Raw genomic sequence first — 27,573 nt, forward strand, 5'->3', positions numbered from 1 at the left:
GGATTTCTTAATAAGGTGTTGCTGTCTTGAAGTGTATATTTGCACAGTGTCACAAGTTTTACAGTACATGTGGCCATTGTCCCAGCAGCTCTCATGTGATCAGGCAGCAATTAATGCATCTTGAACCTATTCTCTTTTTCATTGTGTGTTTCTTTGGAGTTAGAATGGCTATAATGGCTTCATCAAAAACAGTCTTCAATCCTTTCTGCGTTAAAGCTGAGCATTCCACATAGCAATAGGCTCCTATCTGTCAAGAAAACAAATGCATTTAATAGCTACACAGACAGTCAGCATCTTCCCCAAACTCTATTAGTGAACTCAGGGGGCTTTCATTTTTATTGAAACATCAATGTTTGGTTTTTTATTTGTCTTTGCCCTGGGAAAAACATTCCAGCCCTCGACCTTCCAGAAAAAGAAGTTTGTCTTTTGGTGACAGATATAGACTTCTTTTCATTACATTCAAGGTTTGGGAAAAAACACATTAAATATACTGGTGTTTTCAGTTTGTTTTACTTTCGGCAGTATATTTGTATCCGAGTCATTTTAGGAAGGTCTAAAGGAAGGCACAAACAGGAATTACCATATTTCAGAAAATTTTCTATGGCTAAATAAATTATCACTCCTGATATAAATATTATACTTTGGAGACTCTTCAAATTCAGATGATTATTTTAATTTTCTCAAACGTATTCTCAGTGTGTTCCATTGCCTTATATTGAAGTAGGTTATCTTTCAATTATTGAAAAATACTAAATGAACTCTTACTTAATAGTATTTAATACTATATATTATTCACAAATAAAACAGCTGTATTAACAGATAAGATTTATGTACTGCTTAATTCTTACATAGCTGCCTTTAAATGTAGTATAAAAATTTGTATCCTTGCTGCTCCTTCTCACTGAAAGAGAAGGAAATACGAAAATACTTGCTCATTGTTTTCAGTGGCACTAGTCCATTTGAAAAAAATAGAAATGCTAGACGTTTATTCCCTGAAACTGTGGGCACAGCTAGAATTTTGGGAGCACATGCTGCCCATGCCAAACAATACTGGCAGCTGGCAATGCAGGAAGTCTGGAAAGAAGTCACATATAGAGGAAAATGTGGAGCAATGCAGTATTAAATTTTAGGGATAATTTAATGTAAGAAAAGTTAAGGCAGAACCGATATGCAGAAAAATCTCTGTTTGCAATTAGTCTAAATGCAAATCCTCCACATCAGCTTCCTTATGGCCCTTGTTGTCCACAATTATCCATGTGATGCATAGCATAACATATCATCAGGAGGACATTAGGTTAGGGAAGTATTGTGGTTATGCAGTTTATCTGGAAATAATTGAACTAAAGGGCAATTGTCCCCCTTTTCTTTGACTCTTCTTTTTTCTTTTACTGAAAATGCTGTACTGATTTTATATTTTTATTTACTTCTTAGAGTTATGTCCTCTATGAAGGTGAAGGTTTGTTCTCCGACCTTGTGGGTTGGTTTCCGGACATTTCATTATGTCCTCTATATCCTATATCCAAGGATTCAAAGGGATTTACATGGAGATACACTTTCTTGTTGCCATGAAACAGCAACTTTCAAAGTACAGGTAGTCCTTGAGTTATGACGGCATTCCTGGCAACCATTGCAACCTCAGGATGTTTGGGTTATTAAGTGGGGTGGGGGGTGGGACTGCACCACACAGTGGACCAGGTGAAGAGTGCTGGGTAAGGGGTGCACAATGTAGTGGATAGGAGTTATGACGTGTGGATGTGCTACGGAGTACAAGTTCCATAGGATCTTGAACTCTTTAGTGTTTTCCTCAGGAGAAAAAGCAGCAGGAATAACTTACTGGGGTGACATGCAACCTTCCCTGGCAGCTTCCACAGTGACTTTGCTTGTAGAAAGATGACAGGGAAGATTGCAAATGGCAATCATGTGACGTGGCACACTATGACTCTGTAATTGTAGCTGGGCACCTGAGCATTTGGATTGCAGTCACATCACCACAGGAATGCTGCAACAGTTGGAACTTCGAGGACTGGTCATAAGCCCATTTCTTCAGCACCGCTGTAACTCTGAGCAGTTGCTGAATGAATAGATTTAAGTCAAGGATTTTGTAGGTTGGGCTGATCCTTTTGTATGGATGCTGCAAGTCTTTTCATACAGAAAGATAAAATAAAGGTAGGGGAAATATAATACACATACGGTAATAGCAAGAAGATTTGAACTCTTAAATCTCCAGCTTACCTCTTTTGCTAATTTAACGCCCTGCTCCATACATATTGGTTTTTCTTTCATGTCATTTAGCCGTGCTAATGTTTTAGGATCATCACGAAGATCAATCTGTTAGGAAAGTTACAGAAGATATGTACACTTCCTTCTATATGATACGAATCAAACTTTACATCACAGACTTTATCAAAAAAGAAAATAGAAGTGGCTCCAATACAAGGTAGCAATGCTGATGTCTCACAGAACACCTTGGGGTTTAAATTAGGCATGATTAATATTGAACTTGGTGAGATTTAACCGCACTAACTCAGGCTAATTCAATCTATAACCTTTGCTTTAACTGGAATCTCAAGCCTATTTCCGTAAGGTACATTGTGGTTCAAATGAACTGTGTGCAAATTAAAAGGCCCTATGACATTTCCAGAGAATGCCCTCAAAAAAGCATTCTCCCAAAATTTTAGCTCAGCATACAAGAAGCCAAGAGCACAGAAGAATCAATAATTTGAATATGAGAGGCAAGGATTTTTTAATTTTCCTACTTATTTTCTTTCTTCTGTTTATTCTGAGACCAGAAATCAATTAAGGAAAAAGTTTGGAGGAAATGTGCAGAAGAAAATTGGTAGCTGGAAGAAAGACTAAATGATCCCCAGGCCATTTGTAGTTACATATTTGTTCATTGATTTATTTCACTTAGGCACCACCAACTACAGAAAACATAAGAGATGTACAAATTACACTTATTTTTAAAGAAGTAAACAAGATTGCAAATCCAGCCAAAGGCACAAAACATATCTCATGCACCCAGCAACGGGCTTCATCCATCTCAGTCAGAACCTGAGAAAAAAGCCAGGTTTTCAAGGCCTCCAGAACATCATCTCAGGGGGAACTTGAAAGTGTCTCTGCATGACTACTGGTAAACTGGTGCTTGTGAAACAGTTATTTCATAGACACAACTACTCTTTGAAGCTTCAGAATATATTATGGGCCTTTGTGGTTTCAGGGATACAGATATTGAGAGCCAATTTATTTCTGGCTCAACTGGCATATTCGAAGCCATAGTAAAACTTGCCTTTTAGAATTGCTGCAGCTCTATCGAGCTAGTTTGTTTCTATATTTGTGAGCTCCCTACTGCTGATTCAAGCAGGTCTTTCAAGGTAAGAGTGAGCTGATGGCTTTGCAGCCAACTCATTCACAGAAATCATTTAGATATATTGCATCGAGATAACCAGATAGGTGGGGGTGGGAATACAAGCATTTTTAAAATTTCCTTGGTGCAGAAAAGGAATTTGGGGATTTCCAGCTTTCTAGCATCAGTGGCAGGGCAGTGAATACATGAAAATATTTGCTCACTGTTTTCAGTGCATGAAGTCTACCTGATTTATAGGAATTAGGGAATAGGATTACCGATGATACTCCCTCAGCGTGTAGCTCTATCTTGAAATTCAGAATTAATTTCATGGTTAACTTTTCAAGATGAAAAAAGAGGGAAATGGTAAGATGCATAAATTGTGAATAAAAACTGGGAGAAAAAAAAATAGGGTCTGCTTTTGCAGTAATATATATCTGAAACTATATATGGGGTGGTTGAAAAGGAGGATGGTACTTTCTTACCAACAGGGTACCCCCACATTTCTATTTGGAAAGCCAGTGGTGGGCACTAAGTCCACAGACTGCCAGTGTCACATGGGTAAAAATGGGTGAACCAATTCTCACCCAGAGGGTACACAGAGATGTGTATCTGTGTATATATTTATCAGCAAAGGAAACCACAAGACTCTTCATTCCATCCAACTGCAGCATGTGATACCCACACTTGTCTGAATCAGCTGTTTGGATCCCATAATTACTGCTTTATTGTTTGTAAGCAAATACCCTTTTTGTTCATAGGCAGAGCACATCAAAACACAGAGCTTTGCTTTCAATTTAAATGCTGAAAGAAGTTTTAAAAATTAATAAAGAGGACAAAAGGGATGGAGGTTTTCTCAAAGGACTTGGTTCCCTAACAAGAGCAACAAAAGTAGATTAAGATGCAGTTTTGTTTTCTCTCTTCATTGGGAGGGTTTCTCCATTCCATAGTTAATCTTTCAAGGTCTGTTTACAACTAATGGTGTTAATCACAGAAGGACTAGAGGGCTCCAGTTGTCCCTTCTGGCTCTAAAATTAGATTGCTTTGGATGCATTTCTTGTTATTTTAGTTGCAAACTAGAAATGCAAGCCTACATGCTTGGAGTGTGCAAGGGGTGAGGAAACTGTTGCTTGATTGGAAAGAGGGAGAAGCTACATTTATGTGACAAAGGAAATTATAGGTATTTAGACTTCTTCTGAATTGTAAGTGGTTAAGCCAAAGATTTTATGGGAAAGGATGGATTTGAAAAGAATGTTCAGGGCAAAATAAAAATGGCACTATACTGCGAAGGGCATTGTGACACAAGAAACAATTAAAATGGACACAGCCCTTGAAGAACTTAGGAATCTGTTTAACAGCTGATAGTAGTAGAGTTAGAGAGGTAAAGATCATAGGAAGGAACATGTCAGTAATCTTTAAAGGTTCTGAGAACATTTCAAAGGCAAAAATGCGCAATGCATGTACTTTTGTAATGGAAGAAGAAAATATCTTGCTACTTTGGATGGACAGATGGGCGGACGGATGGATGGATGGATGGATAGACGGACGGTTGGGTAAGTAGGTAGGAAGGTAGAGATAGATAGATAGACAGGTATTTTGAGCCACGTACCTGGGTTCCAACCAATAAATAAGGTACATTTGGTGCATATTCTTTAAGTTCTGGTACCCATTCCTCCTTCACATTCTGGAAAGAAGCCGGATTTACCACAGAGAAACAGATGAGGAAAACATCAGTCATGGGGTATGACAGTGGTCTGAGGCGATCATAGTCTTCCTGAAGACAGACAGATATATATACATATATTACTTTTCACTAAAAATTTGAATTTTGATCGCAGTAATTTCTAATAGATATACATGATGGTGTTTCTAAGCAATCACTGTTCTCAGTATTTCATGCTAAATAAACTGAGAGTTAAAAGGCTTTTCCAATGTATTGCAAATTATCCTTTCTTCCTACTTTTGGTCCATTTGGGTGGTAGTACTACTATAAAAATCAGACAGTTACCTTCCCTGTAAGCTTCTACAATATATGGAATAATAGATATATTTCTAAGAATTATTTCACACACAGTAAACAAAAAAAATATCTTATTTTTCAAGACATTAAGCCAAGCTTGATTTTAATATTTTTATGCTTGATTTTAATATTTTTATGCTTGATTTTAATATTTTTGAGGAGTGTCTAAAACAACAACAACAAAAACCCTGAATTGAACTGCTTGTTTATTTGGTGAGGTCCTCACCAAAATAAATTAAGAGAAATTTTTCTCGATCAAATCAAACATTTAGGAATACATTATCCACAATGGCCAATCAGATGCCAATAGAAAGTCCATCTACAGGGCTCAAGCATAATGGGTGCCTGTCCTGATATTCTTAACAGTTGATACCCAGGACCTGCTGCCTCTGATCCCGGAAATAGCCTAAAACAGCTGTCACAACCAATAGCTGTACTTTATCTAATTCCTCTTTGAAGTAATTCATGTTAGTAGCCACAACATCTTGTGATAATTGTTTGACTTTCTGATATCACATAACTGTCATATCATATATCTGTCTTGAATGTTTCATTATGCAGCTTTCTTGCAGGGGATTGGATATTCTTATTATATGGGATAAAAACTAATCCCTGTCCACTTTTTCAGCTCCATTCATAACATTTTGATTACATGGTATCTCAAACACTGTAGCCTTGCCTCATTGGCTTCATTTCTTTTACATGTTGCTTCGATTACGGCCTCTCTGCCGCACTAGACAAGTAATTCAAATATGTTTTAAGATGTATTACTACTTCCTTCCATATGGATGGAATTTCCTTTTTACACAGCAGCTGTACGTTAACCTCTCTACTGTGCTATTGGAGATGCAGACATTTCATTACCCAACTAGGCAACATTATCAGTGTGATGTTACTTAGTTGGGTAACGAAATAGGCTTTAAGCAAACAACCAAGCTCAGAAGCATCAAGAACACCACAGTTCAACCCTGAGCTATATATATTCTCTTCTATTGGAACCTCTCAATCATAACTCCAACTCCTGTTCGGTCACTTGCAAGACTAGCTTTCTGTTTTGTCGTCATTTCCAGGAAAACATGATCTTTTCTGGAGGGAAACCACAGCAAAATCTGAAAGTAACTCCACAATTGCAAATTAAATCTGTTTTCAGAGAGTACTTCTTCAAACTGTTGTTAGATTGAAGATAAAGTCATGTTTAAGGAACTGAAAGTCTTGTAAAAAGGACCTCATTTCTCAAGATCCATTCCAAAACTGCCTTCTCTCATGTATTGGAATTCAATTCTAATAATACACAGAGCACCATAGCTATGCTGGGATTGGTTCAACACACCTGGACAACAGAAGGTTGGGGAAGACTGATATGTAGACTTTACAATATTTTATCACTTTATCAATTATTCAAAAATCTAATATCTACACAAGTCAAAGGGATACCTTGACGGGTAAATGTAAACATGACAAAGGCTGATCCCCTTTAAATATGCATTAATTCTTTGAAAAATATGATTGAATAGATACTTTAAACTAAATCATAATGGGATTTGTTTAAGCTCTGGCATATCTACATGGGTTTAGTGAATAAATCATTGTTTGTTTTAGGGCAGCAAGCCTAGACTAGAGCCAGTTTATTACTGACTTGTTAAATATACCATAATTTTAAGTGAGGTCTGAATAAGGATGCAGGGCTTTTTTCTTTGGTAGTTTTTTAGCTTATTTCTAGTTGGCTTTTGTTACTGATAGCACTGCAACATTTTAAAAAGAATGGATTTCAATGTTAAGGGCAAGTCAGTTTGCAGCACATTCTGGAAATACGAATTGGCAGCATCTGTTAAAACTGCAGGGTGTTTCAAATAGGTATCTCCTGTATCTCTAACTAAGAAAGAACAACTCTGGGCTCCTCTTTCAGATGTTCTACTGGAGATATGGATAGCGTGGAATGCACACGTTCTTCTTCCTATCTGCTCACAATCAAAAATATGCAAGAGACAGAATTGGTATAATTACAATTACAATCCAACAACTTTAGCAACATAAGCTACCAAAACTGTACATACATTACTGAATTCATTAAAAATAATTTATGGACTAAGAATAAAGTAAAGGTAAAGGTTCCCCTCGCACATATGTGCTAGTTATTCCCAATTCTAGGGGGTGGTGCTCATCTCTGTTTCAAAGCCGAAGAGCCAGCGTTGTCTGAAGACATCTCCATGATCATGTGGCCGGCATGACTAAATGCCAAAGGGGCATGGAACGCTTTTACCTTCCCACCAAAGGTAGTCTCTATTTTTCTACTTGCATTTTTTACGTGCATTCGAACTGCTAGGTTGGCATAAGCTGGGACAAGTAACTCGAGCTCACCCCGTTATGCAGCACTAGGGATTTGAACCACTGAATTGCCGACCTTTCAATCGACAAGCTCAGTGTCTTAGCCACTGAGCCACCACATCCCTCCAGACTAAGAATACTATTTAACAAAAAATGTCCAAACTTAGTTGTCATCCTATGCACCTACTGCAAACGATTTCTTATTGTCTGATTAAGATTAATCATTCTGGCCAGCCCCAAAAGACTTTATATAGCATTTGGGCCTTAAATTGAATTGTCAAATACTCCTACAATAGATAAGAGGATGAAAGCTATTCATCTATTTCTCAAGACATGATGTTTACTGGAACAACCTGGAGATTAGTTCATTTACCAGTGAAAAAAGACAATATCAGCAGCAAACATACTCCAGTTGAGAATAAGCTAAGCTATCTATGTATTGGAGCTCCTCTATGTGTACATTTCATCATTTTGAAAATGGCTCCACTTGTACTAAATTGACTGGTTGTATTGCTTCAGGAAGCATGGAAGAATTGGAATACTTCCATGGAGATCATGCAAAATCTTTATGTCGTGCAAAAAATTAATACGCCAGGGAAAGAAAGCGGCTTCTTGTTTGGCATGTTAATTTTCAACAAATGCAAAGTATTTTGATATATATGGCAATCTTCACCTACAGGTGAAGTATATTTCCATATTCATTCTAATTTTCTCCATTTGATAACATGCTTTGAAAAGTAGATTCAGTCAGTATATTTTTCACTGTCTTAAAAGGTGTCATTCCAAAAGCAGATGAGAAAAAAAAAAAGAATTAAACCAAAAAGGTATCAAAGACAACAATCAGTTTTTGGTTGGATAGTGGAATTCTTACGGGTATGGAAAGAACATCTCATCTGTTTACTCATTTGATACTCACAGGTACATGGCCTCTGCTCAACAGAATTTTGATTTAGCTGTCAATAGCTACTAATATATCTATTCCCCTTATACTGACCATCCCCTTTTTAAAAAGCGATCTGTTAATCATTCAAAATATGGCAAAATATATTAGGCAATGCAGTGTCTATACCTGATTTTTTTTATATATGTGTGTACCTCTTGCTGAAAGGGGGACGTGGTGACTCAGTGGCTAAGACGCTGAGCTTGTTGATCGAAAGGTCGGCAGTTCAGCGGTTTGAATCCCTAATGCCACCTAACGGGATGAGCTCCCATTACTTGTCCCAGCTTCTGCCAACCGAGCTGTTTGAAAGCATGTAAAAAATGCAAGTAGAAAAATAAGAACCACCTTTGGTGGGAAGGTAACAGTGTTCCGTATGCCAGCCAGCGCTGGCTCTTCGGCTTTGAAACAGAGATGAGCACTGCCCCCTAGAGTCGGGAACGACTAGCACATATGTGCGAGGGGAACCATTACCTTTACCTCTCACCAAATAATAAATTTGTGCATTGTTTTCTATTAAGCAAAAACTTTAGAACCAAAGAAATAAATTATCACTGACAAAAATGCTTGGGAGTTGGGAATTTTGTACTGGACAATTAAACACAGAGCACTTCCCACAGCAAAGTATACCTTTTTATTGGAGATGTTAACTACATGGCAGAACATAAGTTCTGCAAACAGAGAATTCTATTTTCAGTACTCAAAATAGGTCTGGGGGAACTTCTGCAGAGCTGCAGAACAGTTATCAGTCAGTGGCTATATTTGTATAGAACACTATGCCAGATTTTATTTTTTTTTAACCAAGGCACAGTGGCCTAATTACACACAAGGCATAATGGATTGATCTGCACATGAGGTTAATCCAAGAGTTTGGGCAAAAAGCTATCATACAATCTTCTGCAAATGGATGGTCGCCTCAAATCCCATGAAACCAGAGATTCTGATAAGTCTGTGCACACACTCCCGAGGTCAGAGACAAGCTTTTTACAGTCCACAATAATACAAATTAACGATTTCTATCAAATGTACTAAAGAAGATTACATTAATCTTTCTCCTTTTGCATTATTTATTCTTTCCTGCCCTCCCTCTCTTTCTTAAACCATTTCATATCATTTATTATGACTTTATTCATGAGAGGGCGGATAGTCAAATCTTTATTGAGACTATTATACTTAGAGGACTGTATGGAGCTCCATTTACTATATCTCTAAAAGGATATTTTGCGGCTTGCATTGGTTACCGGTTGCCCTCTGGGTGAGATTCAAGGTGCTGGTGATGACCTATAAAGCCCTACATGGCTTAGGTCCAGGATATTTGGCGGACCACCTACAGCCAGCAATGATATCCCATCGCCCGGTTCGCGCCCATAGAGAGGGCCTGCTTAGGGTGCCGTTGGCTAGACAGTGCCGGCTGGCGGCCTCCAGGGGTAGAGCCTTCTCGGTGGGTGCGCCCACCCTCTGGAATCAACTTCCCTTGGCGCTCCGATTAGCGACTGACCTTCGCACCTTCCGTCGTGAATTAAAAACTTGGCTTTTTAAATCGCTTGACCTGGTCTGATGGGGGGTTTTAAGGGTTAAATTTTAAATTTTTTAGATTTTAGATTTTATTTTGTATTGTGGCTTGTGTTTTTATTATTGTGAGCCGCCCTGAGTCCATTGGGAGATAGGGCGGCATATAAGCCGAATAAAATAAATAAATAAATAAATATTTGAGAACTGGAAAGGATGGTGAAAAAGGACAAAGTAATTCTGGTGATGGAGCCACTCTTCTGCAAGGAAACGGGATACAGGTAGTCCTCGACAATTACAATTCATTTGGTGATTGTTCAAAGTTACAACAGCACTGAAAAAAGTGACTTCTGACCATTTTTCATGTTTATGACCTTTTGCAGCATCCCCGTGCTTGGCAACTGACTCATATTTATGATGGCTGCAATGCCCAGGGTCATGTGATCACCTTTTGTGACCTGACAAGCAAAATCAATGGAGAAGCCAGATTCCCTTTACAACTGTGTCACTAACTTAACAACTGTGGTGATTCATTTAACAACTCTGGCAAGAAAGGTCATAAAATGGGGGAAACTCATTTAACAACTGACTCACTGAGCAACAGAAATCTTGAGCTCAATTGTGGTCATAAATTGAGGCCTACCTGTACTAAAATAAGCAAAAAGGAAAATAAAAGAGCTGCATGAGAAGTTATTCAAGCGTCTCATTCAAGAATATACTCCAGTCCAACTGTGAGAAACCCTAGATATTGTCTCATCAATTCTGACCACTGATTAAATATTCTGATAAAAGCACAATATCTACAACATACGGGGTTCCAGGAGTATGTATATCTTGCCAAAAACATATTGTCAGTATATATTGCCAAATTCCTCTGCTGATAAAATACACATGCAAGCTGTTGGGGAAGTTTGAACACTGGCTTTCACCTGGATAAACCAGCATCCAATTCTATCACTGCAGCTACACTGTCTTCCAAGTATGATCCCCTAGAAAATTATCCTCAACCAAAAACTCTACAATCAATAACTGAGAGCCAAAGAGAGCCTACAGAAAGGATGACAAACCGCTCAGTGAATTTCAATCTGTACCCCTGTTCTTTCTCAGGGAAAAATTAAACTGTGCTCTGATATGGGGAAGTTGTTTTAAAAATCAAATGGATTAATCAGTTGTCTCATCGGTCACAATTCTGGAAATCAGTATGCAGCCTGATCTGTACTGAATTTTCTCAATGGCATTGGATATCTAAAAGCATAGTTCTATGGAACAATTTAGTAATTCTGTGGAGGAAGTATGGTAATCCAAAACTGGCAAAGAACTCTGATAAAGCACATGCTTTGAAATAGAAAGTTCCATTCCAATCCACAGCATTATCAACTTTTTTAAAAAAAATCATACAATATGAAAAAAAATCCCATCATTGCTTAACTCCCTCTAGTCCAATCACTACAAACCAAGTCCAACATCACATGGCAGTACTACCTTGGGCATTAACAGTTCATTCATCCTGTATCAAACCCAAAATGGTGGTGTTTCTCTGTTGGAACCTGCCCTCCCATATTCCCCCATACTTAATTCATCTGTTTTTCCAAAATAAATTCGTAAAGAAAGATGATAACCCAATTAACGTTCTTCTAAGTAGAAGTATTCTATAGGGAGGCATCTGTGGAATATATTAGCTCCAACATATGTCATCTAAGTCTCCTCCATTCTTTCTGAGGAAAATTACCTAGAATATATTGGACCATCCTTAAATGGTGCAGAAGAAAGAAAAGGCTGAAGAATTGGGGAAAGGGCTGAGGTGCACTGCAGGCCACCCTGGAGATATGTGCGATAGGTATCTTTCACTTTCACTTCATGTGGTCCTGGGATAGTGAGATAAATTCCAGGTATTTTTTCTTCTTATTTTGTGCAAGAAAACAAATTGTTTAGAAATAATAAAAATTAAAAGCTACAAAAAGAGGAGTAAAATTGCTCCACTGATATAGCATGCAATAATCTCTGTGGGCTGTCATCCAATGGAAATTGGGCTACCCCTGCTCTATGTTCATCTTGGTAAACAGAAAAAAGGACTGAAGCAATTGTCCCCGCTTTCTTTTTATTGTACCTGTGAAGTCAGGTAAAAACATGTCCACAGCAAAATCCCCCCTCCCCCCCCCCCACAAAAAAGGCCTAGGAAGCATAAAAGCTATTGGAGATAAGGAATTTGAACATAAAGTTTCTTTTATGTTTTAATTCTTATATATCAACATCTAGGGTTCGTATTTAAATGGAAACTGGATAGCTGTTTGGTAACATGATAAAGTATTCCCTATATTACCCAAGTTATTTCTGAATTTTCATACAACAGGAAATCTGAAACACTCAGTTTTGTGTCCTTCAAGCTGTATTTCTTCTGGCCATTTTATGGACAGATCTATATAATTATTTTAACAATAAGGCATAGAAATAATTAGCTATTGCTGACTTCCAGGATGTTTAATTTTATCTATCTTTCCAGTCTGATCAACAGCTCTAGTATGCTATAGTTAGAATCCCCTCATCCAAATAGTCCCCTAGCCGAACCATGCTTAGCTACCAAGACATACTCAGTCAGTTGTTGCCACTTGCTGAGAAGTAACACAGAACCCAGGAAATGCTTAGGCTGGAACACCTAATTGTAGTTTACCGGTAATCTATATATGCTTTTGCCTTTAAGTATGTGCTTCAACATGTTTACTTTTAAAGGCTGCCTTGCAACTTCAACTGTTAGCTCGGACAAAAGACACACAGCATCCATAGGGGTTCAAATAAACTTATAGCCACTAAACACACTACATAAAGACTTTTCTTTTTTTTAAAAAAAATATAGAACTCATTAATTTCTCTGTATATATCAGAAAAGGGCAAACATTTTATGCTGAGATTTGGAAGAGTCTGCCAGAATATCATGACCATTTGGCAATTAAAAGAGAGCCTTTAACCATAAAGGAGAATATTTGTAGCTCTGGGGCTGAAATGAAGGATCCTTGGTACTCTTTGAGTTTGGTTGTTTTCTTGTAGACTTTTCATTATCCAAACTATTTTGCACTAGTTTGGGTAATGAAACATCTGCAAGAAAGCAACCAGGCTCAGAGAGCAGCAAAGACCCCTCAGATCCTTTAATCTCCATGCTCTAGTAGCTTCAACATAAGACTGGCTTCTGCACCTAGTTTAAAAAGACACATTTTCAAAATGATAGCAACAAGTCAGAATAATTCAACATCTGATTATTCTGAAATTCTTCATGGATTTTATAATTCTTAAATTTTATTTCAGGAGTTGAACTGATACATGCCACAGAAATGTCCTGATGTCCTAAATACTGCATGTGTGTGTAGAGTCAGTTTGGTGTAGTGGTTAAGGCACCAGGCCAGTTGGCTGACCTTGTGCCAGTAACTCCCTTTCTTAGCCCTAGGAAGCAGGCAAACCACTTCTGAAAATCTTGCCAAGAAAACTGCAGCTACTTGTCCAGGCAATCACCAGGAGTCAACACTACCTTGAAGGCCCCCCCATTTATCCAAAAAAACCCCTGCATATCTGTGTTTCCCAATAGCTTTCACTGCCTTTCTATCTCTATTTCCATTCTCATTAGACATTTTTCAAAGGGAGACTCCATTGTGTAACATCTAAAGCTATTTGTTCATTTGGGTCACTATAGCAATTAACTTAGCTATGCTTAGATGACTGTGTTATCACTAACTACTACAATGGTAAATAGTTCCTTTATTTTGCAGACATTCAAAACTCTAAATGTATTGTTCCCAATTGAATCTGACTGCTGATTAATGTGAATTCCACTTTTTTTTTTCATTTGGGGGTGCGGTTTCCTTCATTCTTAATATGGAAGGATGAAGATAAAACATAGAAGAAATAATTTCTTAATATTCGAATAGATAGATGTACATACATACACATCCTTTTCTTGAGGTCTTTTAAGAATTCTTATGTACACTAAAAAATGAATTATGTTGTTTAATGTGGAAAAAAGCAACTAAACTAAAGGATTTTAAAGACACGGTTCTTTATTAGGCACTAATTCCAGAATTTCAATTTCTTTTTTCTTCCTGTTCTTAGGTCTCTATTTTTATTTTGTATTACAGTATTGTAATACAATTCTTAATAATTAGGGTAATTGGGAAAATGTCTAAATGACATTTCTTACGCTACTTTTCCCCAATTTTGCAAATCCCAGATGCATTGGAATTATAATTTCCAGAAATTCTGCAGTATGAAATACAGTTCTAGAGATCCTAAAATATACTATTTCAGGACAGACAGAATATAAGGGACAGTAAACAAAGAGATTATGTTAGTTTCAAGTTCAGATAGAATGGTTTGATAAAATATCTTCCATAAAACTTCTACTTACCTATTTAGAAGAGACAACAAACAAAATCTGTAAAATGGAAGGCATACATAGCTAGGATAATCTAGGGATTGACAGTGGCTTCCTGGGAGAGGTAGGGTCTTGGCAAATGTCTAATTATCCAAGACTTCCATAGCACAAAAGAAAACCTTTTCAATATTCCAGATTGTACCAGTCAGCTGACAGAATGATCATTCCATGAGTCAGTACATAATAGTTGGTCATATTCTCTGAAAAGAGTGGGTGGTGATAAAATTAAGAACCTGCCTAAATGAATGAATGAATGGTTACAACCTTGTTCCCTCTCTTCCAATCCACACCAAATAATAAAAAAACTCTCCCCTCCTGTTTCTTTCAACATACTAAATGTATTATTTTATACTATGGTAATGTCTTTAGAAAAATCAAAGGATCAACACATTGGGTTGAGCAAATCTTATCAAATATTACACAAGGCTTCACACTCTTGAGAAACTTCTCTAGATTTTGTAACTGCTGAACTGCCAATCATCTATTGCTTAGAATTGTAGGAAGCAAAGGTTCTCAATCAGAATCATCTGTTTTTAGAAATAGAACCAAAAATAGCAATTGGTCAAAGCTAGTGAAACAAGCCAGCCAGCCTGTGCTGAAGGGTAGCCATTAGTGCTGCTAAAAATGTTATACGGAAACACTCCTCTATACTCAAGGTTGCCGGCTTAAGAGAGCTACAGTCCCAGTCCTGGATCCACATTATAATCTCTTTCCACAGTACAACTCACTAATGAGGACCTACAAAATCCTTCAGAAGATGATTCATCCAACTCCTCTCTTTTGATCCTAGTCTGAAGTTCAGTGCTTTAAAGTTGCTTTTTGATGGTGTTGCAGAAAAGCCAGAGCAAGGATTGCTTTATTCTAAAGAGAATAAAGAGTATATAATCTTCTACAGATAAAACACAATGAATGCAAAATTTTTAAAGCTGCAACTCAAATAAAGACTGAGTTGGAGACTATGGCAAGTCTAAAAAAGAAAATGGGCTGTAATAATCTCAACATAAAGATAAAGGTAAAGGTTCCCCTTGCACATATGTGCTAGTTGTTCCCAACTTTAGGGGGCGGTGCTCATCTCTGTTTCAAAGCCAGAGAGTCAGCGCTATCCGAAGACGTCTCCGTGGTCATGTGGCCTGCATGACTAAACGCCAAAGGCCAAAGCTCTGGATTATGCAAGTTAACATAAAGTTCATACTAATTTTTAATTATTGGGGGTAATTTATTTTTCTTTTGAGAGCCATGAAATAAGTACAGCAGAACATGAAGCCTGCAAAAGAGCTTGGCCAGCCTGTTGCATTCTCTAAATTCATCACTGCCAAATGTCACTATTGTTAGGAAGGAATCACTACCCCAAAAAAACCGCAGCTGGGCACTTCCAATGCCTCACTGACACCACTACCTCCATCTCTGCTGCTGCTCTGCTAGCCACCAAACAGCTATTCCTTTGCGAACTGCAATTAGTTTTAATTTATCAATGTCCTTTTCCCCTTTAGGTGTGTGCATGCCTGCTCTCTAATCTTCTAATAAAAACATAATTCAGGTATCACCCCAAAGTATTGTTTGTACTAGTGGTATTTGATAAATTTTGAGCCATAGTTTGTGCTTCCAAACGACCCTCCTGCATAAGTTAGTCAGCTCAAGAACACTGTGGTCATGTAAGTAATTTATTTCCTAAGCATAGGGGATTCACTAAACTCACTTCTGTGGTCTGTGTATTGCACAAACGTGCTTGAGCTAGAGCCCTACAGAAGTAGCTTACATTCAACCTCCTGTAAGTGGTTTTAGGAAACTCAAATACTTTGGCCACCTAATGGGAAGGAAGGACTCACTGGAGAAGAACCTAATGCTGGGAAAGATTGAGGGCAAAAGAAGAAGACGACAGAGAATGAGGTGGCTGGATGGAGTCACTGAAGCAGTAGACGTGAACTTAAATGGACTCCAGAGGATGGTAGAGGACAGGAAGGCCTGGAGGAACGTTGTCCATGGGGTTGCGATGGGTCAGACACAACTTCGCAACTAACAACAACAAGGTGGCTTTAGAATTTAATTGTGCAGCCACAGTTATTGCATCTTCAAATGCACTAAATAATCCCTGATTAATCTTTTCCAGTTTACAAAATGTCCTTCTTGGTCACTTGGTTTTCCTTTACTGAACACAAAATTTTCTAGAGCAGATTACACAAGTTTATATCTTATTGGTATGTTGTCGCCCCTGTAATGAAAACACACAATTCATACTCTACTTAGCTGATGTATGTCTTTAAAAAATCCAAGTTTTCCACTGACTTCATGTTGACAACTCTTTTAAATGTTTCTGCCTTTACAGCTTATCAAGAAAATGCTTTTCAAATTAATACAAACTACTTTTTGAGATGCAATTTAAAATATAGACCTCACAGCCACAACATCTGGCCCAATCCTTGCATATTTTTATTTTCCTCCCTGTCTTTTTCTCCCTTCTCTCTATATTTGTTGAGTATTAAGTGGCACAGTGGTTAGAAATGCAGTACTGCAGGCTACTTCTGTTGATTGCCAGCTGCTGCAGTTCAAGTCTCACCGGCTCAAGGCTGACTCAGCCTTCCATCCTTCCAAGGATGGTAAAATGAGGACCCAGATTGTTGGGGGCAATATGCTGATTCTGTAAACGGCTTAGAGAGGACTGTAAAGTGGTATATAAGTCCAAGTGCTATTGCTATCAAGTAGTCTGCTGAAGAATTTTAGAGAACCATTTTGTTCATTACTTCATGGCATATTGCTTGGTTCCCAAAAAAGTAACACCCAATATAGTTTTGAAGTTGGACCACTGCAGACTTTTAATTTAATTTTTTTCTACCATCTCCAAATATATTACAAGTTTTCTTATATAATCGAGAAAGGCTTAAAAAATCCTTAATTCTACTCTATTTGTTACTAGAAAGGAAAAAATGCCTCTGCTAGGAACTGATGGTAGAATGCTATGTCCGGTAAAGAGTGGCATTTTCCACCTACTTCCTAGAAATAAGAGCTAGTCGGCTGCAGAATGAAATAAGGATTCTTTGATCGGCAAGTGTATATACAAGTGGCTATTTTTTGCTCCACAGAGCCTTGAATATTTCAACTGATAAGGTGGCTGAGCTAGCAACAAAATGAACTTTTGTGCGTACATGTGTATGCACACACATATTTATCCACCCACTCACATTGCTGGTTGGTGATACGAATTTATATTCTTACATATTTTCATAATATCTTCTGAACTGATGTTACAAAAACATTTACAAAGCAAACAAAGCATGAAATACGTGATTTCTCTTGCGTGTTTTAAAAATCTTCTGCAAACCGGTCCTAAAGCATTTTACAAAGTTCAAACTAAATAGAACACATTACAGATGGACAATTGAGCAAAGTTGGAAGCTGCGAACACAATACTTTCAATTTATAATATATACTAGTCACAGGTGAAATCCAGCTGGTTTTCACCGGTTCACCCGAACCGTTAGTAAATTGCTTAGGCAGTTCGGAGAACCAGTTAAAAATAAAGTGCAAGAGAGGGTTTTTTTCCCTCTCTCCCTTCAGTTAATAGCTCCACTTAACAGTTGCAGCTGGAATGCAGCCGATATACGCTGAATCAAGTCAATAAATAACAGAAACTGACAGGATTAGGGCAGGGAAACCCATCAATCACCCATCTAGGGATGGGATTAACCTCTTCCAGGAAGAAAGACAAGATTACAAACATTTTCATTATAAAGAGTATTAAGTAACACTTCTGTGATCAGCTGATACTTCCTGGAGTTTCCCAAGACCTTTTATAGCTTCTTCCTGGGGGAAAAGATACAGGAGGGGACAATGATGCAGCTTGATCATACAGGCTGTGAATGTGTCATGTGACTGGGTGGGAATGACATTGAGTTGGCCACACCTACCCACCCAGTCACATGACCACCAAACCACGCCCACAGAACCAGTAGGGAAAAATTTGGGATTTCATCACTAATACTAGTTATTAATTGATTTCATTAAACATTAAAGAAAAAAGCCTCAGAAAAATGTTAAGACCTAAGAGAAACCTATTTGGGAGATTACAGGTGTTTTTCTTCCTATCCACCCATTCTTGAATCCCCTCCTTTCAATTCTATTCCAGTAGAAGATCCCTCTGCTTTCAAAGGTGCTTTTTCAAGAGGCAACTGGACTTTTTCTTTGAAGACATTTCAGTTCTCATCTAAGAAGCTTCTTCAGAGCTGAAGAAGCTTCTTGGATGAGAAGTAAAACTTCTTCAAAGAAAAACAAGAAAGTCCAGTTGCCTCTTGAAAAAGCACTTTTGGGACAACTATGATTTGGATGACTAAGAATCTCCATAGGCATCATTCTTCTTTCAGAATATGGAATAATATCCTCAAGACAGTATCCCAAATAATTGTGTTAATAGAAGTGTATTCCTTTAAAAATGTTTTGTAATTATGCAAGAAAGAATTATACAGAATTAGGAAATCACACTCTTATTCAAAACCAATTCTTCTCTCTTCTAGAGAGACATTATTTCTTTTTATGATAATTTTTTTTTTTAAAAAAAACACAAGCTAGGTTCTTATAGAGTCCACTGTCATCTAGTTCAGGGGTCTCCAACCTTGGCAACTTTAAGCCTGGAGGACTTCAACTCCCAGAATTCCCCAGCCAGATTTGCTTTGCTGGCTGGGGAATTCTGGGAGTTGAAGTCCTCCAGGCTTAAAGTTACCAAGGTTGGAGACCCCTGATCCAGTTGTCCCTGAATATTTTTAAATGTTTTTTTCTAGATGTTTCACTATTCAAATAAGCAAAGGTACATTTTATTTGCTACAACATTAATAATGTCAGCTTCATATTCTTGATTTTCTAGTTTTCTTCAGTCTAAAACATTAGAATATTTGGGGCATTTTAGAGTCAATAGTTTGCTGTTTTTGGATGTGCATCTATATATGGGTGCACTCATAGACACAAACACTACTATTCTTTCAATGTACCTGCTAAATCACCCATAACCTATTGTGTGTGCTTAAAAAAGCAGTGGAAGAGTTTTATTCTGTAGAGTTTATCTGCAGATGGGATCATCATCTGACAGTGGGATAGATCTCACCTCTCTTTTTCAGCACCTTCCCTAAATCCACTCTAAGGAATTATGGATTCCTCTAAAGAAATATATGGGATCCAACATTATGGAAAAGAAGGGGCAGCCTATTCAATATATATTTATATATTGAATCAATATATAAAATCAGAAGCAAACATGACTCAAGACATGAATCTGTTGAATTACAATTTTTAAACAACTGAAACAGTACCTTCCATTCATCGGACAAAGGTATCAACAGCTGGGGGAAACTGAAAAACTATCAAAAGACATAACAAAGAGAGCTTCTACAAATGAGGTTGGAGGGGCAGAACATTCCAAAGAGGATTGAACATATTCAATTGCCACATTCCATTGTCAGACGGTAAAAAGAAAATGATGGTAAACTACAAAAATATTTCTCAGCATCAAAAGGAGAATAGAAAGCATTGTTCTAAATTACCACGCAAAAAACTGAAAGTCTACACCTATTCAAGTAGAGTTACTCTGAATAAATTTCATTTGCTCTCAATAACCTGATGGGGTTCATTATATGACCATCCCCCCTCTCATTGGTTAAGCTTCCATGTGAAGAGTCCAGGAAATAGTATCTTCAGTTTCAATTGGTCGTGTTGACATCAGTGATCAGGAATCATTGTACAGCCGTAAGCAATTAAAACATTACTTCACTGTGAAATTCATGATATCTGACGAGATGAAAAACAGATATTCTTGGGAAAACAATACATAAACAGCAGGGCAGAAAACATCAACACTGTGAATTGTTTATACACTAAAGATTTGAAGGGAGAGGGAGAATTTACTCTTTTGCAAGCATTGCTTTTATTTGAAAATTAGGAAGAGCATATTTAACATTTATATGAAGCTGCTAGGTGAGATCATTCGTGGCTTCGGGGTGAGATATCATCAATATGCTGATGATACCCAGTTATACATCTCCACCCCAGACCACCCCAGAGATGCCCTTTCCGTGATGTCCCGTTGCCTGGAGGTGGTGCGGGCCTAGATGGGTAGAAACAGACTCAGACTCAACCCCTCCAAGACTGAGTGGCTGTGGATGCCGGCATCTCGGGTTTCAGAGACCCCATCACTTTTGATGGGTGGGGAAAAACTTGCCCCCGTTGATAGGGCTCGCAACTTGGGTGTCCTCCTGGATGCTCGGCTGTCCCTAGAAGACCACCTGACGGCCGTGACCAAGGGACCTTCGCACAGGTTCACCTGGTGCGCCAGTTGCGCCTTTTCCTGGACTGAGATGACCTTTGCACTGTCACTCATGCCCTGGTTACTTCCCGCTTGGATTACTGCAATTCCCTCTACATGGCCCTGCCCCTGAGATGCACCCGGAGACTCCAGCTGATCCAGAATGCAGCCGCACGGGTTGTTACGGGAGCCCCTCGTTACTCCCATATAACACCTCTCCTGCATGAGCTGCACTGGTTACCAATGGTTCTCCGGGTCCACTTCAAGGTGCTGGTTCTCACCTATAAGGTCCTACATGACTTAGGTCCGGGATATTTGCAGGACTTTCTCCTGCCTGCCTCTCACCATCCTATTCGCTCACATAGGGCTTCTCTCCTCAGGGTTCCGACAGTGAGCCAATGTCTTCTGGCGGCACCCAGGGGTAGGGCGTTCTCTGTGGGTGCTCCCACCCTCTGGAATGAGTTGCCTACTGAGCTCCAGACGGCTCCTGATCTCCACTCCTTCCATCGGGACCTGAAGACTTGGCTGTTCAAGCAAATAGGCTGACTCTGATTCTGGGTTTTATTATTTATTAGTTAATTTGGTTTAAAATGGGATTTTGTTGTACATGTTTTTAACTTGTGTTCGCCGCCCTGAGTCCTTCTGGAGAAGGGCGGCATATAAATACATGAAATAAATAAATAAATAAATAAATAAATAAATAAATAAATAAATAAATAATTTACTACTGATTCCTAATTTAAACATCAGATAATGAGTTTCGCTTACTGTAGATAAGGCCAGATACTCATTTCAACTTAAAGCATTGATGAAAGCAAACTCTGGCCATCCAGAGATAGCTAAATTACAATTTCCAACATCCCGTGTCAGGGTGGCCAATAGAGAGAGATAATGTAAAACATAGCAGCTGTAAAACATTTGCAGTATCTTAAACTACACTAAGCCAAAATCAAATAAATTACATTATGGCACATTTTGATACATGCATCTTCCTCAGAAACTGTTCTGATTCCCATTTATTATGCACACTCATGCAAAGAAATATTTATTACTGAAAGGCCATAAGTCCTCAATATCTACCTTAAGCATAAACATGTTTCCTGTCTTGGATGTCTTGCAGTAAGACAAACAGCATATTCAACATGTTAGGAATCCTTCTGCTTACAGCCTTCCTCAATATGTAGTCTATGGCCTCCAATGGTCATCAGACTGAGAAGTCTGGCATCATATATGCCACAAAGTAGCTTTAGCAGAAGATCTAATAAAGTTTGATACCCTAAAACAATTACTTTTCTGAGGTATGCAATTAAGTGCAGATATTTCTGTTTTCCAACTACATGAGTTGATACTGAAAAATCCCTACTTTTGTCATGAAAACAGTTAGTAAGAGATGTCCATCAGGCTATGAAAATGTTATCTGGTCTCAAGCCCAAAAAAACTTATGACAAATCAGTGGCTGGTCGCTTCTCAGCTGTAGTCTAGAACTGTAAAGGAAGTCTTGGTCATCAAAAGACTGACTTGTGATTTTACAGATCATATTGTTTGACCTCAATGGTTTAAATTTCCTTTCTTTTGCAAGACAGCCAACTTACAATATAGTTTTCTTAGCACAATTGTTCCTGACAAATGCTCTGTTATTATACATGCAACTCCTAAAAAGTTCAACTATAAAAATGTTCAATTTATTTCTTTTACATTTCTCATATGTTGATAAAGCACAAAATTTTGAAATCAGTCCTGGCTTAGTGGTGAAATGTTTCATAATTTTCTAGTTCAACTTTCTGGCCTGGGTTCAGTGGGTGTTTATTTTACAAGCAATGTTTTCTCTGTTCCCATTTGTAATGTAGAATTTGTCCATGTGGTTTATTTTACAGGTATGCTGTAACTACTTCAGAATTCAAAGACTTGGACTGCAAAGATAAGTACTATATACTATGCTACTGCATGGCTATTGGCAACGCTACCTGAGAATTCTCCCAATACATCTAGAGGGCATGATGTTGAAGAGGGCTGCCCTGTGGGATACTCACCTATATTATTTCACACTCTCCAAATATTACATACTCAAACACTAACCCAAAAAACCCTTTGCAATGTTCTTATGAAACAGCATTGAATAAGATCATTATTAATAACTTGATAATGCTCTGACTAGCAGCACCTGTGATTTTTTACCTTTAAAACCCTTTGTAGCTTTGGGCTACAATGTGAGAAGGAATGCCTCTTAAGAGAAGTGCCTAATCAATTTCTAGAATCAGGGCTATCGTTCCTCAGGAACAGGCTTCTTCTGTGGGAGTCTCCCAACTCTGGGATGTCTCAACTGTAGAGAGAGCCACCAAATATCTACTTTATAGGACTATTTAAGTTTAGATTTTAAAAGTAAAATTAAGAATAAACTATCACCCAGATGGGTTTATTTTTTCAGCCCTCTGGAGATATTTATCACATTTCATGTATAATTTCTGAAACATCAATTTACATATTAATCATTGCAAGAAAATGAAACTTGCAGCAACTTTAAGACTAAGAGATTTATTATAGCATTAAATTTCCTCATTACATGTTATAGTAACAAAGGAAAATAGAGATGTCTTCTAGTCAAGCTTAACTCTTTGTCTCTACGTGGATATATAGATGAAATTTCCTTGCCACAAATACAATTATTTTCTTCCAGGACATTGGTTTTTTTGTTTTATTTCCAGAATGCCTATAGGCTTAGGATTCTTTGGGATTCTCCCATTAAAGTATTAATCAGACCCAAACCTGTTTAGTTTCTGAACCCAAAGAAGATGAGCCAGTTGCTCCCACCTGCTGAAATCTATCACAACGAAAGCCTTCGTTTTTAAGATGCTACAGGAATCTTTATTGTTTTTTATGACTGCCACCAAGTATGCCAACTACTTGAACCCCATATGAAATCCTAAATCAATAGCTATTGCGGCTACAAACATTTCAGATAAATATTCCACTATTGCATTGTATTGCTTCCTTGAGCCACTAGGCCCCTAAGAGCACCAAAAACAAACACAAATCCAGCACTGCAAATCTCTAATTGGCATTTGGGATGTTTTATGTCGATTACTAAGACTCTGCTGCCTTTCTTGTAAAAAAGGAGGGAATTCGAAAGGGTTGATATAAATCGAATTATAGAATTTACCGTGTTTCCCTGAAAATAAGACCCTGTCTTATATTTTTTTGAACCCTGAAATAAGTGCTTGGCCTTATTGTCATGCACTCAAAAGCCCAATTGGGCTTATTATCAGGGGATGTCTTATTTGGGGAGAAACAGGATACTATATTTAATTCTAGTTAAAGTCTGGGTCCTTGAAATTTTATCAAGCCCTGCTATTTTTTAGACATTTAATTAATGCTTTAGCTGTTAAAAAAAAGCCTTTGGAGTCAGAACAGCTCTAGAGAAAGGTTGATCGTATGATTGCAACATGTTCTAAAGAACTTTAAATAACAGATTGAATTGATATATTAATATGGAGTTACCAGCCAAATGTCCAGTTCTACATATGTCATACCTTGATTCTCTGTGACTTTAAGAATAAAATTTTATTACCCAAACCATAAATTGTCATGGTTCATGTATTAGATCTTCACATAAATCTTTGAAGCACAAAAGTTCAGATTACAGGCCTAATTCTATGTATTCAAACATTCTTAAACTATTTACCGGAAGTACAATGAATTAATTTCCACACAGATTCTGCAAATGGGCCTGGGGACTCCCAAGTGATATGGAACCCATCAAGTAGCTGATCTGATTGTTGTCACCAGGATGTGGGGATTTATTGTTTGTTTGTTTTTTACTGGGGTTGTATCTTCATGAGCTTACTGTAAATAAATTGGGTGGCCACCTTTCTAAATTAATAAATAAGTCTCTACTTTAGGAAGAGAGGAGGACCTGACTTAAATGGCTTTAAAAAGGAGTAAGCTTCTCAATGTTTACTGGATATTAAACCAGAAGCATCTTGCCTTTTAGTACCAATCTATGGGAAATATGGGTAGAAGGGGACTAAATAGTTAAATCCTGCTATTGACTGGCCACTGTGAGACAAAAAGTTAAAGGTTAGTTTTAGCCCTTTCAAAGCCAGTGTTTTCTAAAGCACTGGAGCCTCAACATTCACACAGTTATGCTGCCTAGGGAACTATGGAAGTTGGGGATTTAATAGACCCACCCAGATTAGAGAAGGCAGAATAAGACAGACTTTGTATATGATGAGGCAGAATTCTTTTTAATGAATTGTATTTGATGCTTCTCAGATGTGCAGTCATTAAGGAAGTGAGTCATAGACTGCATAACCATTTCCCAAGTATACTTTGGCTAAATCTTTTTTGATCCTAGAAGCATCATGACTGTGAATTCCTTCATTTAAAGCATTCTGGCACAATAAATACTAGGTTAATTCTCTGAGCGATATCACTTAGGGGCCCAGAGCATTACATACAAACTGCAAGGATCAGTGGCAATTCGTAGTTCTGGATGCAAAAGGGATAGTTTAGAATTTCCTTCTTATTTTGTTTCCCTTGCCTCCATGTAGAAGTGCCCCAAGGAGGGGGAAAGGCACAATCTTCCTAGTCTCCTATGCTCTCAAATTATTCAGTCCTTCCTTGCAAATGTTTCAGTTCAAAGGACTTCTTTCAAGGCAGAAAGCAATGGTCTGCAATAAACAGACAGGATGCCTTCCTATCAAATTAGATGATGCCATTATTCACCAATCAGAGGCAGCGGTTCTGGTTGCCCATTCACCAATGAAAACTAACAGGCAACTCAAAAGTCAGCCCAGGCATCGGGCAGTGCAAACAGCTACATTTTTTTCCACTGTAAGGCCAGAGTTGGACGGTCACATTAATAGAGCTGTTTGTAATGTCTTTTAGCTGTGCAGAGAAAACAAAAGGGGAAGCAGGTTCATTTTGAAAGCTCTGTAGCAAGACAGCAAATGAGGCGATTAGTAGAAGCTGCTGTAGTGAGACTTCTCAACAAACAGAACCTTTGAATAATTCAACATGTGCAAGTGAGCATAAAAACAACTAAAGCTTTAGACTCTAAACTGGATTTATTTTTAAGTCCACACTCTAAGATGGATTTATTTATTTTTTCTTCAACACAACCCTTGTCTGGTTCTAACTAGATCAGAAAGGTACTTACCTGTCCGGCAGTGTCATAAAGCCCAAGAAGGTATTGCTTGCCCCCAACTGTCACACTGACTGCAAAAAGAAAGAGAGGATGAACTGGGGAAGGGGGATCAGCATATTTGGTCTCTTCTCTCTAGAAGAGGACAAGCAAAGGATCAATTTCAATCACTCATCACAATTCGGTGGAAAAAACGGGAAGGGGGAGGAAGGAAGGGGGGAATCAGGCATTGAAAATACAAAAATACACATGCACTGCTGGTTCTTTGATAACATGAAAGACTACATTAACACTTTTTCAACGTCACAGCATCATCAGTAAAGATGTCCAGAGTGCATGTTTCTCAGCCCCCATTAACAGGCATGTGCTCAAACAAGACCAAACTACTGCAACTTATCAAAGTGCTTCTAAAGAAATATTTATCCTAAAGGTTTTTGTCATTATATGTCGGGTCCCACTTGGTATGACTAAAGATCTTTTCTGCTAATAAAATAACTTTTACCACTTTGCTCTCTCTTCCAGGGGGGCTTTGTCATTGGAGAGGGGGCAGGCGGTTCATAACAAACCAGAGTACAGTTGAAAGATCCCATCACTTTTCCCTTTCCCACCTGCCATAACTAACACAGTAATGTAGAGAAAGGAAGCCCTCCAAGGGAGGTGGGAGTGGGGGACGCTGTAAATAAGCCATTTTGAGGAGCTGCCACAAACTGTCCCAGGAGCAAAAGACAATTCAAGCCATTATAAATTCCAGCTTGACGTTCCCTAACTCGGTGCACCCCCAGCTATTCTCAAAACTCGTTTGACACATTCTGGAAGAGTCCCCAGTCGGGGAAGGCTGACTCGCGTTTTCGTTGAAGGGCGGCTGATGGGAAGAAATGAGAAGAGAAAGGGGGAGAGAGGAAGACGCGGAGGGGGAGAGCAAAGTTTTTGCTGAAGTTCCTGCTTTGCTGCTTTTCCTGCTAAGGGGCGGGAGAGAGCGACCGAGACAGCCGGGGAGAGGCAATGGGCGGCTGGGTGGAGGGGGTGGGTGGGTTCGGGAAAAGGTGGTAGGGAGACACTTACTCAGCACTTGCCAACAAGACACAATCCGTCCCCTTTTTACCTGCGTAATGGTCAAAGACGGTGGGCACGTACTCCTCCGGGAAGGCGTCGTTGGCATAGCTCATGAGCAGGCAAGTTTTGCCCACCGCTCCGTCGCCGATCACCACGCACTTCAGCATGACTGTCGCCGCCGCCCCCGTCCCGTTGGCCATGATAAGGTTTCCGAGCCGATCGTCATTTTAGAGAGAGGGAGAGCCGAGCAGGGAAAAGGCGGGGAGGGGCCGGGGAGGTGCGGGAAAAGAAGAAGGAGAAGAAGAAGAAGAGGAGGACCGGGGAGCCGTTCACGCGCCGAGCCGGGAAAGGCTCCGCTCTTTCGGTGGCATTTCCAGCTCAGCCACTCCGGAGTTGGGCAGCCTTAGACTGCGCCTGGCAAGGAGGGCTTGGCTCGCTCGCTCGCCCGTTTCAGCAGGCGCCACAAATCACTGAAGGTGGCATTTCTTCTGTCCCTCGCCGTGGTCGAAGTCCTCCTCTTCCTCCTCCTCCTCCTCTACCAAATTT

General features: G+C 38.7%; 2 protein-coding genes across 4 annotated transcripts in view; one reads left to right on the plus strand and one right to left on the minus strand.

The window, feature by feature from the left end:
* The window catches only part of PIGF (phosphatidylinositol glycan anchor biosynthesis class F), a 43,520-nt gene extending 20,339 nt beyond the window's left edge, over positions 1 to 23,181 (plus strand). Inside the window, exon 6 of the mRNA XM_070932351.1 lies at positions 22,709 to 23,181. Coding sequence (XP_070788452.1) covers positions 22,709 to 22,756 — 48 coding nt within the window. The 3' untranslated portion in view covers positions 22,757 to 23,181. The remainder of the gene's footprint in view (positions 1 to 22,708) is intronic.
* On the minus strand, positions 1 to 27,515 carry RHOQ (ras homolog family member Q). Of its 3 annotated transcripts, none has more exons than XM_070932352.1 (5): positions 27,077 to 27,515; positions 25,990 to 26,048; positions 4,953 to 5,117; positions 2,233 to 2,328; positions 1 to 247 (listed from the first exon to the last, which is right to left on the minus strand). In XM_070932352.1, the coding sequence occupies exons 1-5, from the start codon at positions 27,225 to 27,227 to the stop codon at positions 92 to 94; spliced, it is 627 nt and encodes a 208-aa protein (XP_070788453.1). In that variant the 5' UTR covers positions 27,228 to 27,515; the 3' UTR covers positions 1 to 91. The 3 variants fall into 3 exon arrangements, with proteins under 3 accessions (XP_070788453.1, XP_070788454.1, XP_070788455.1); XM_070932353.1 differs by having other exon boundaries at positions 25,990 to 26,109; positions 27,077 to 27,201; XM_070932354.1 differs by lacking the exon at positions 1 to 247 and adding an exon at positions 2,038 to 2,139.
* Between the last annotated feature and the right edge of the window lie 58 nt (positions 27,516 to 27,573).

Source organism: Pituophis catenifer, unplaced genomic scaffold, assembly GCF_029215685.1.
Source record: "Pituophis catenifer annectens isolate HBS135680 unplaced genomic scaffold, rPitCat1.0.hap2 SCAF_1, whole genome shotgun sequence".
Taxonomy (NCBI): domain Eukaryota; kingdom Metazoa; phylum Chordata; class Lepidosauria; order Squamata; family Colubridae; genus Pituophis; species Pituophis catenifer.

Bases quoted from the DNA above. Each gene is read 5' to 3' on its own strand.
- RHOQ (XM_070932352.1), bottom strand. From the start codon at position 27,227: ATGGCCAACGGGACGGGGGCGGCGGCGACAGTCATGCTGAAGTGCGTG. The intron at 26,049-27,076 runs GTAAAAAGGGGA...TTCTTTTTGCAG, and splicing joins CGTCTTTGACCATTACGCAG to TCAGTGTGACAGTTGGGGGC. The intron at 2,329-4,952 runs GTACGTGGCTCA...CTTTCCTAACAG, and splicing joins ATTTATTGGTTGGAACCCAG to ATTGATCTTCGTGATGATCC.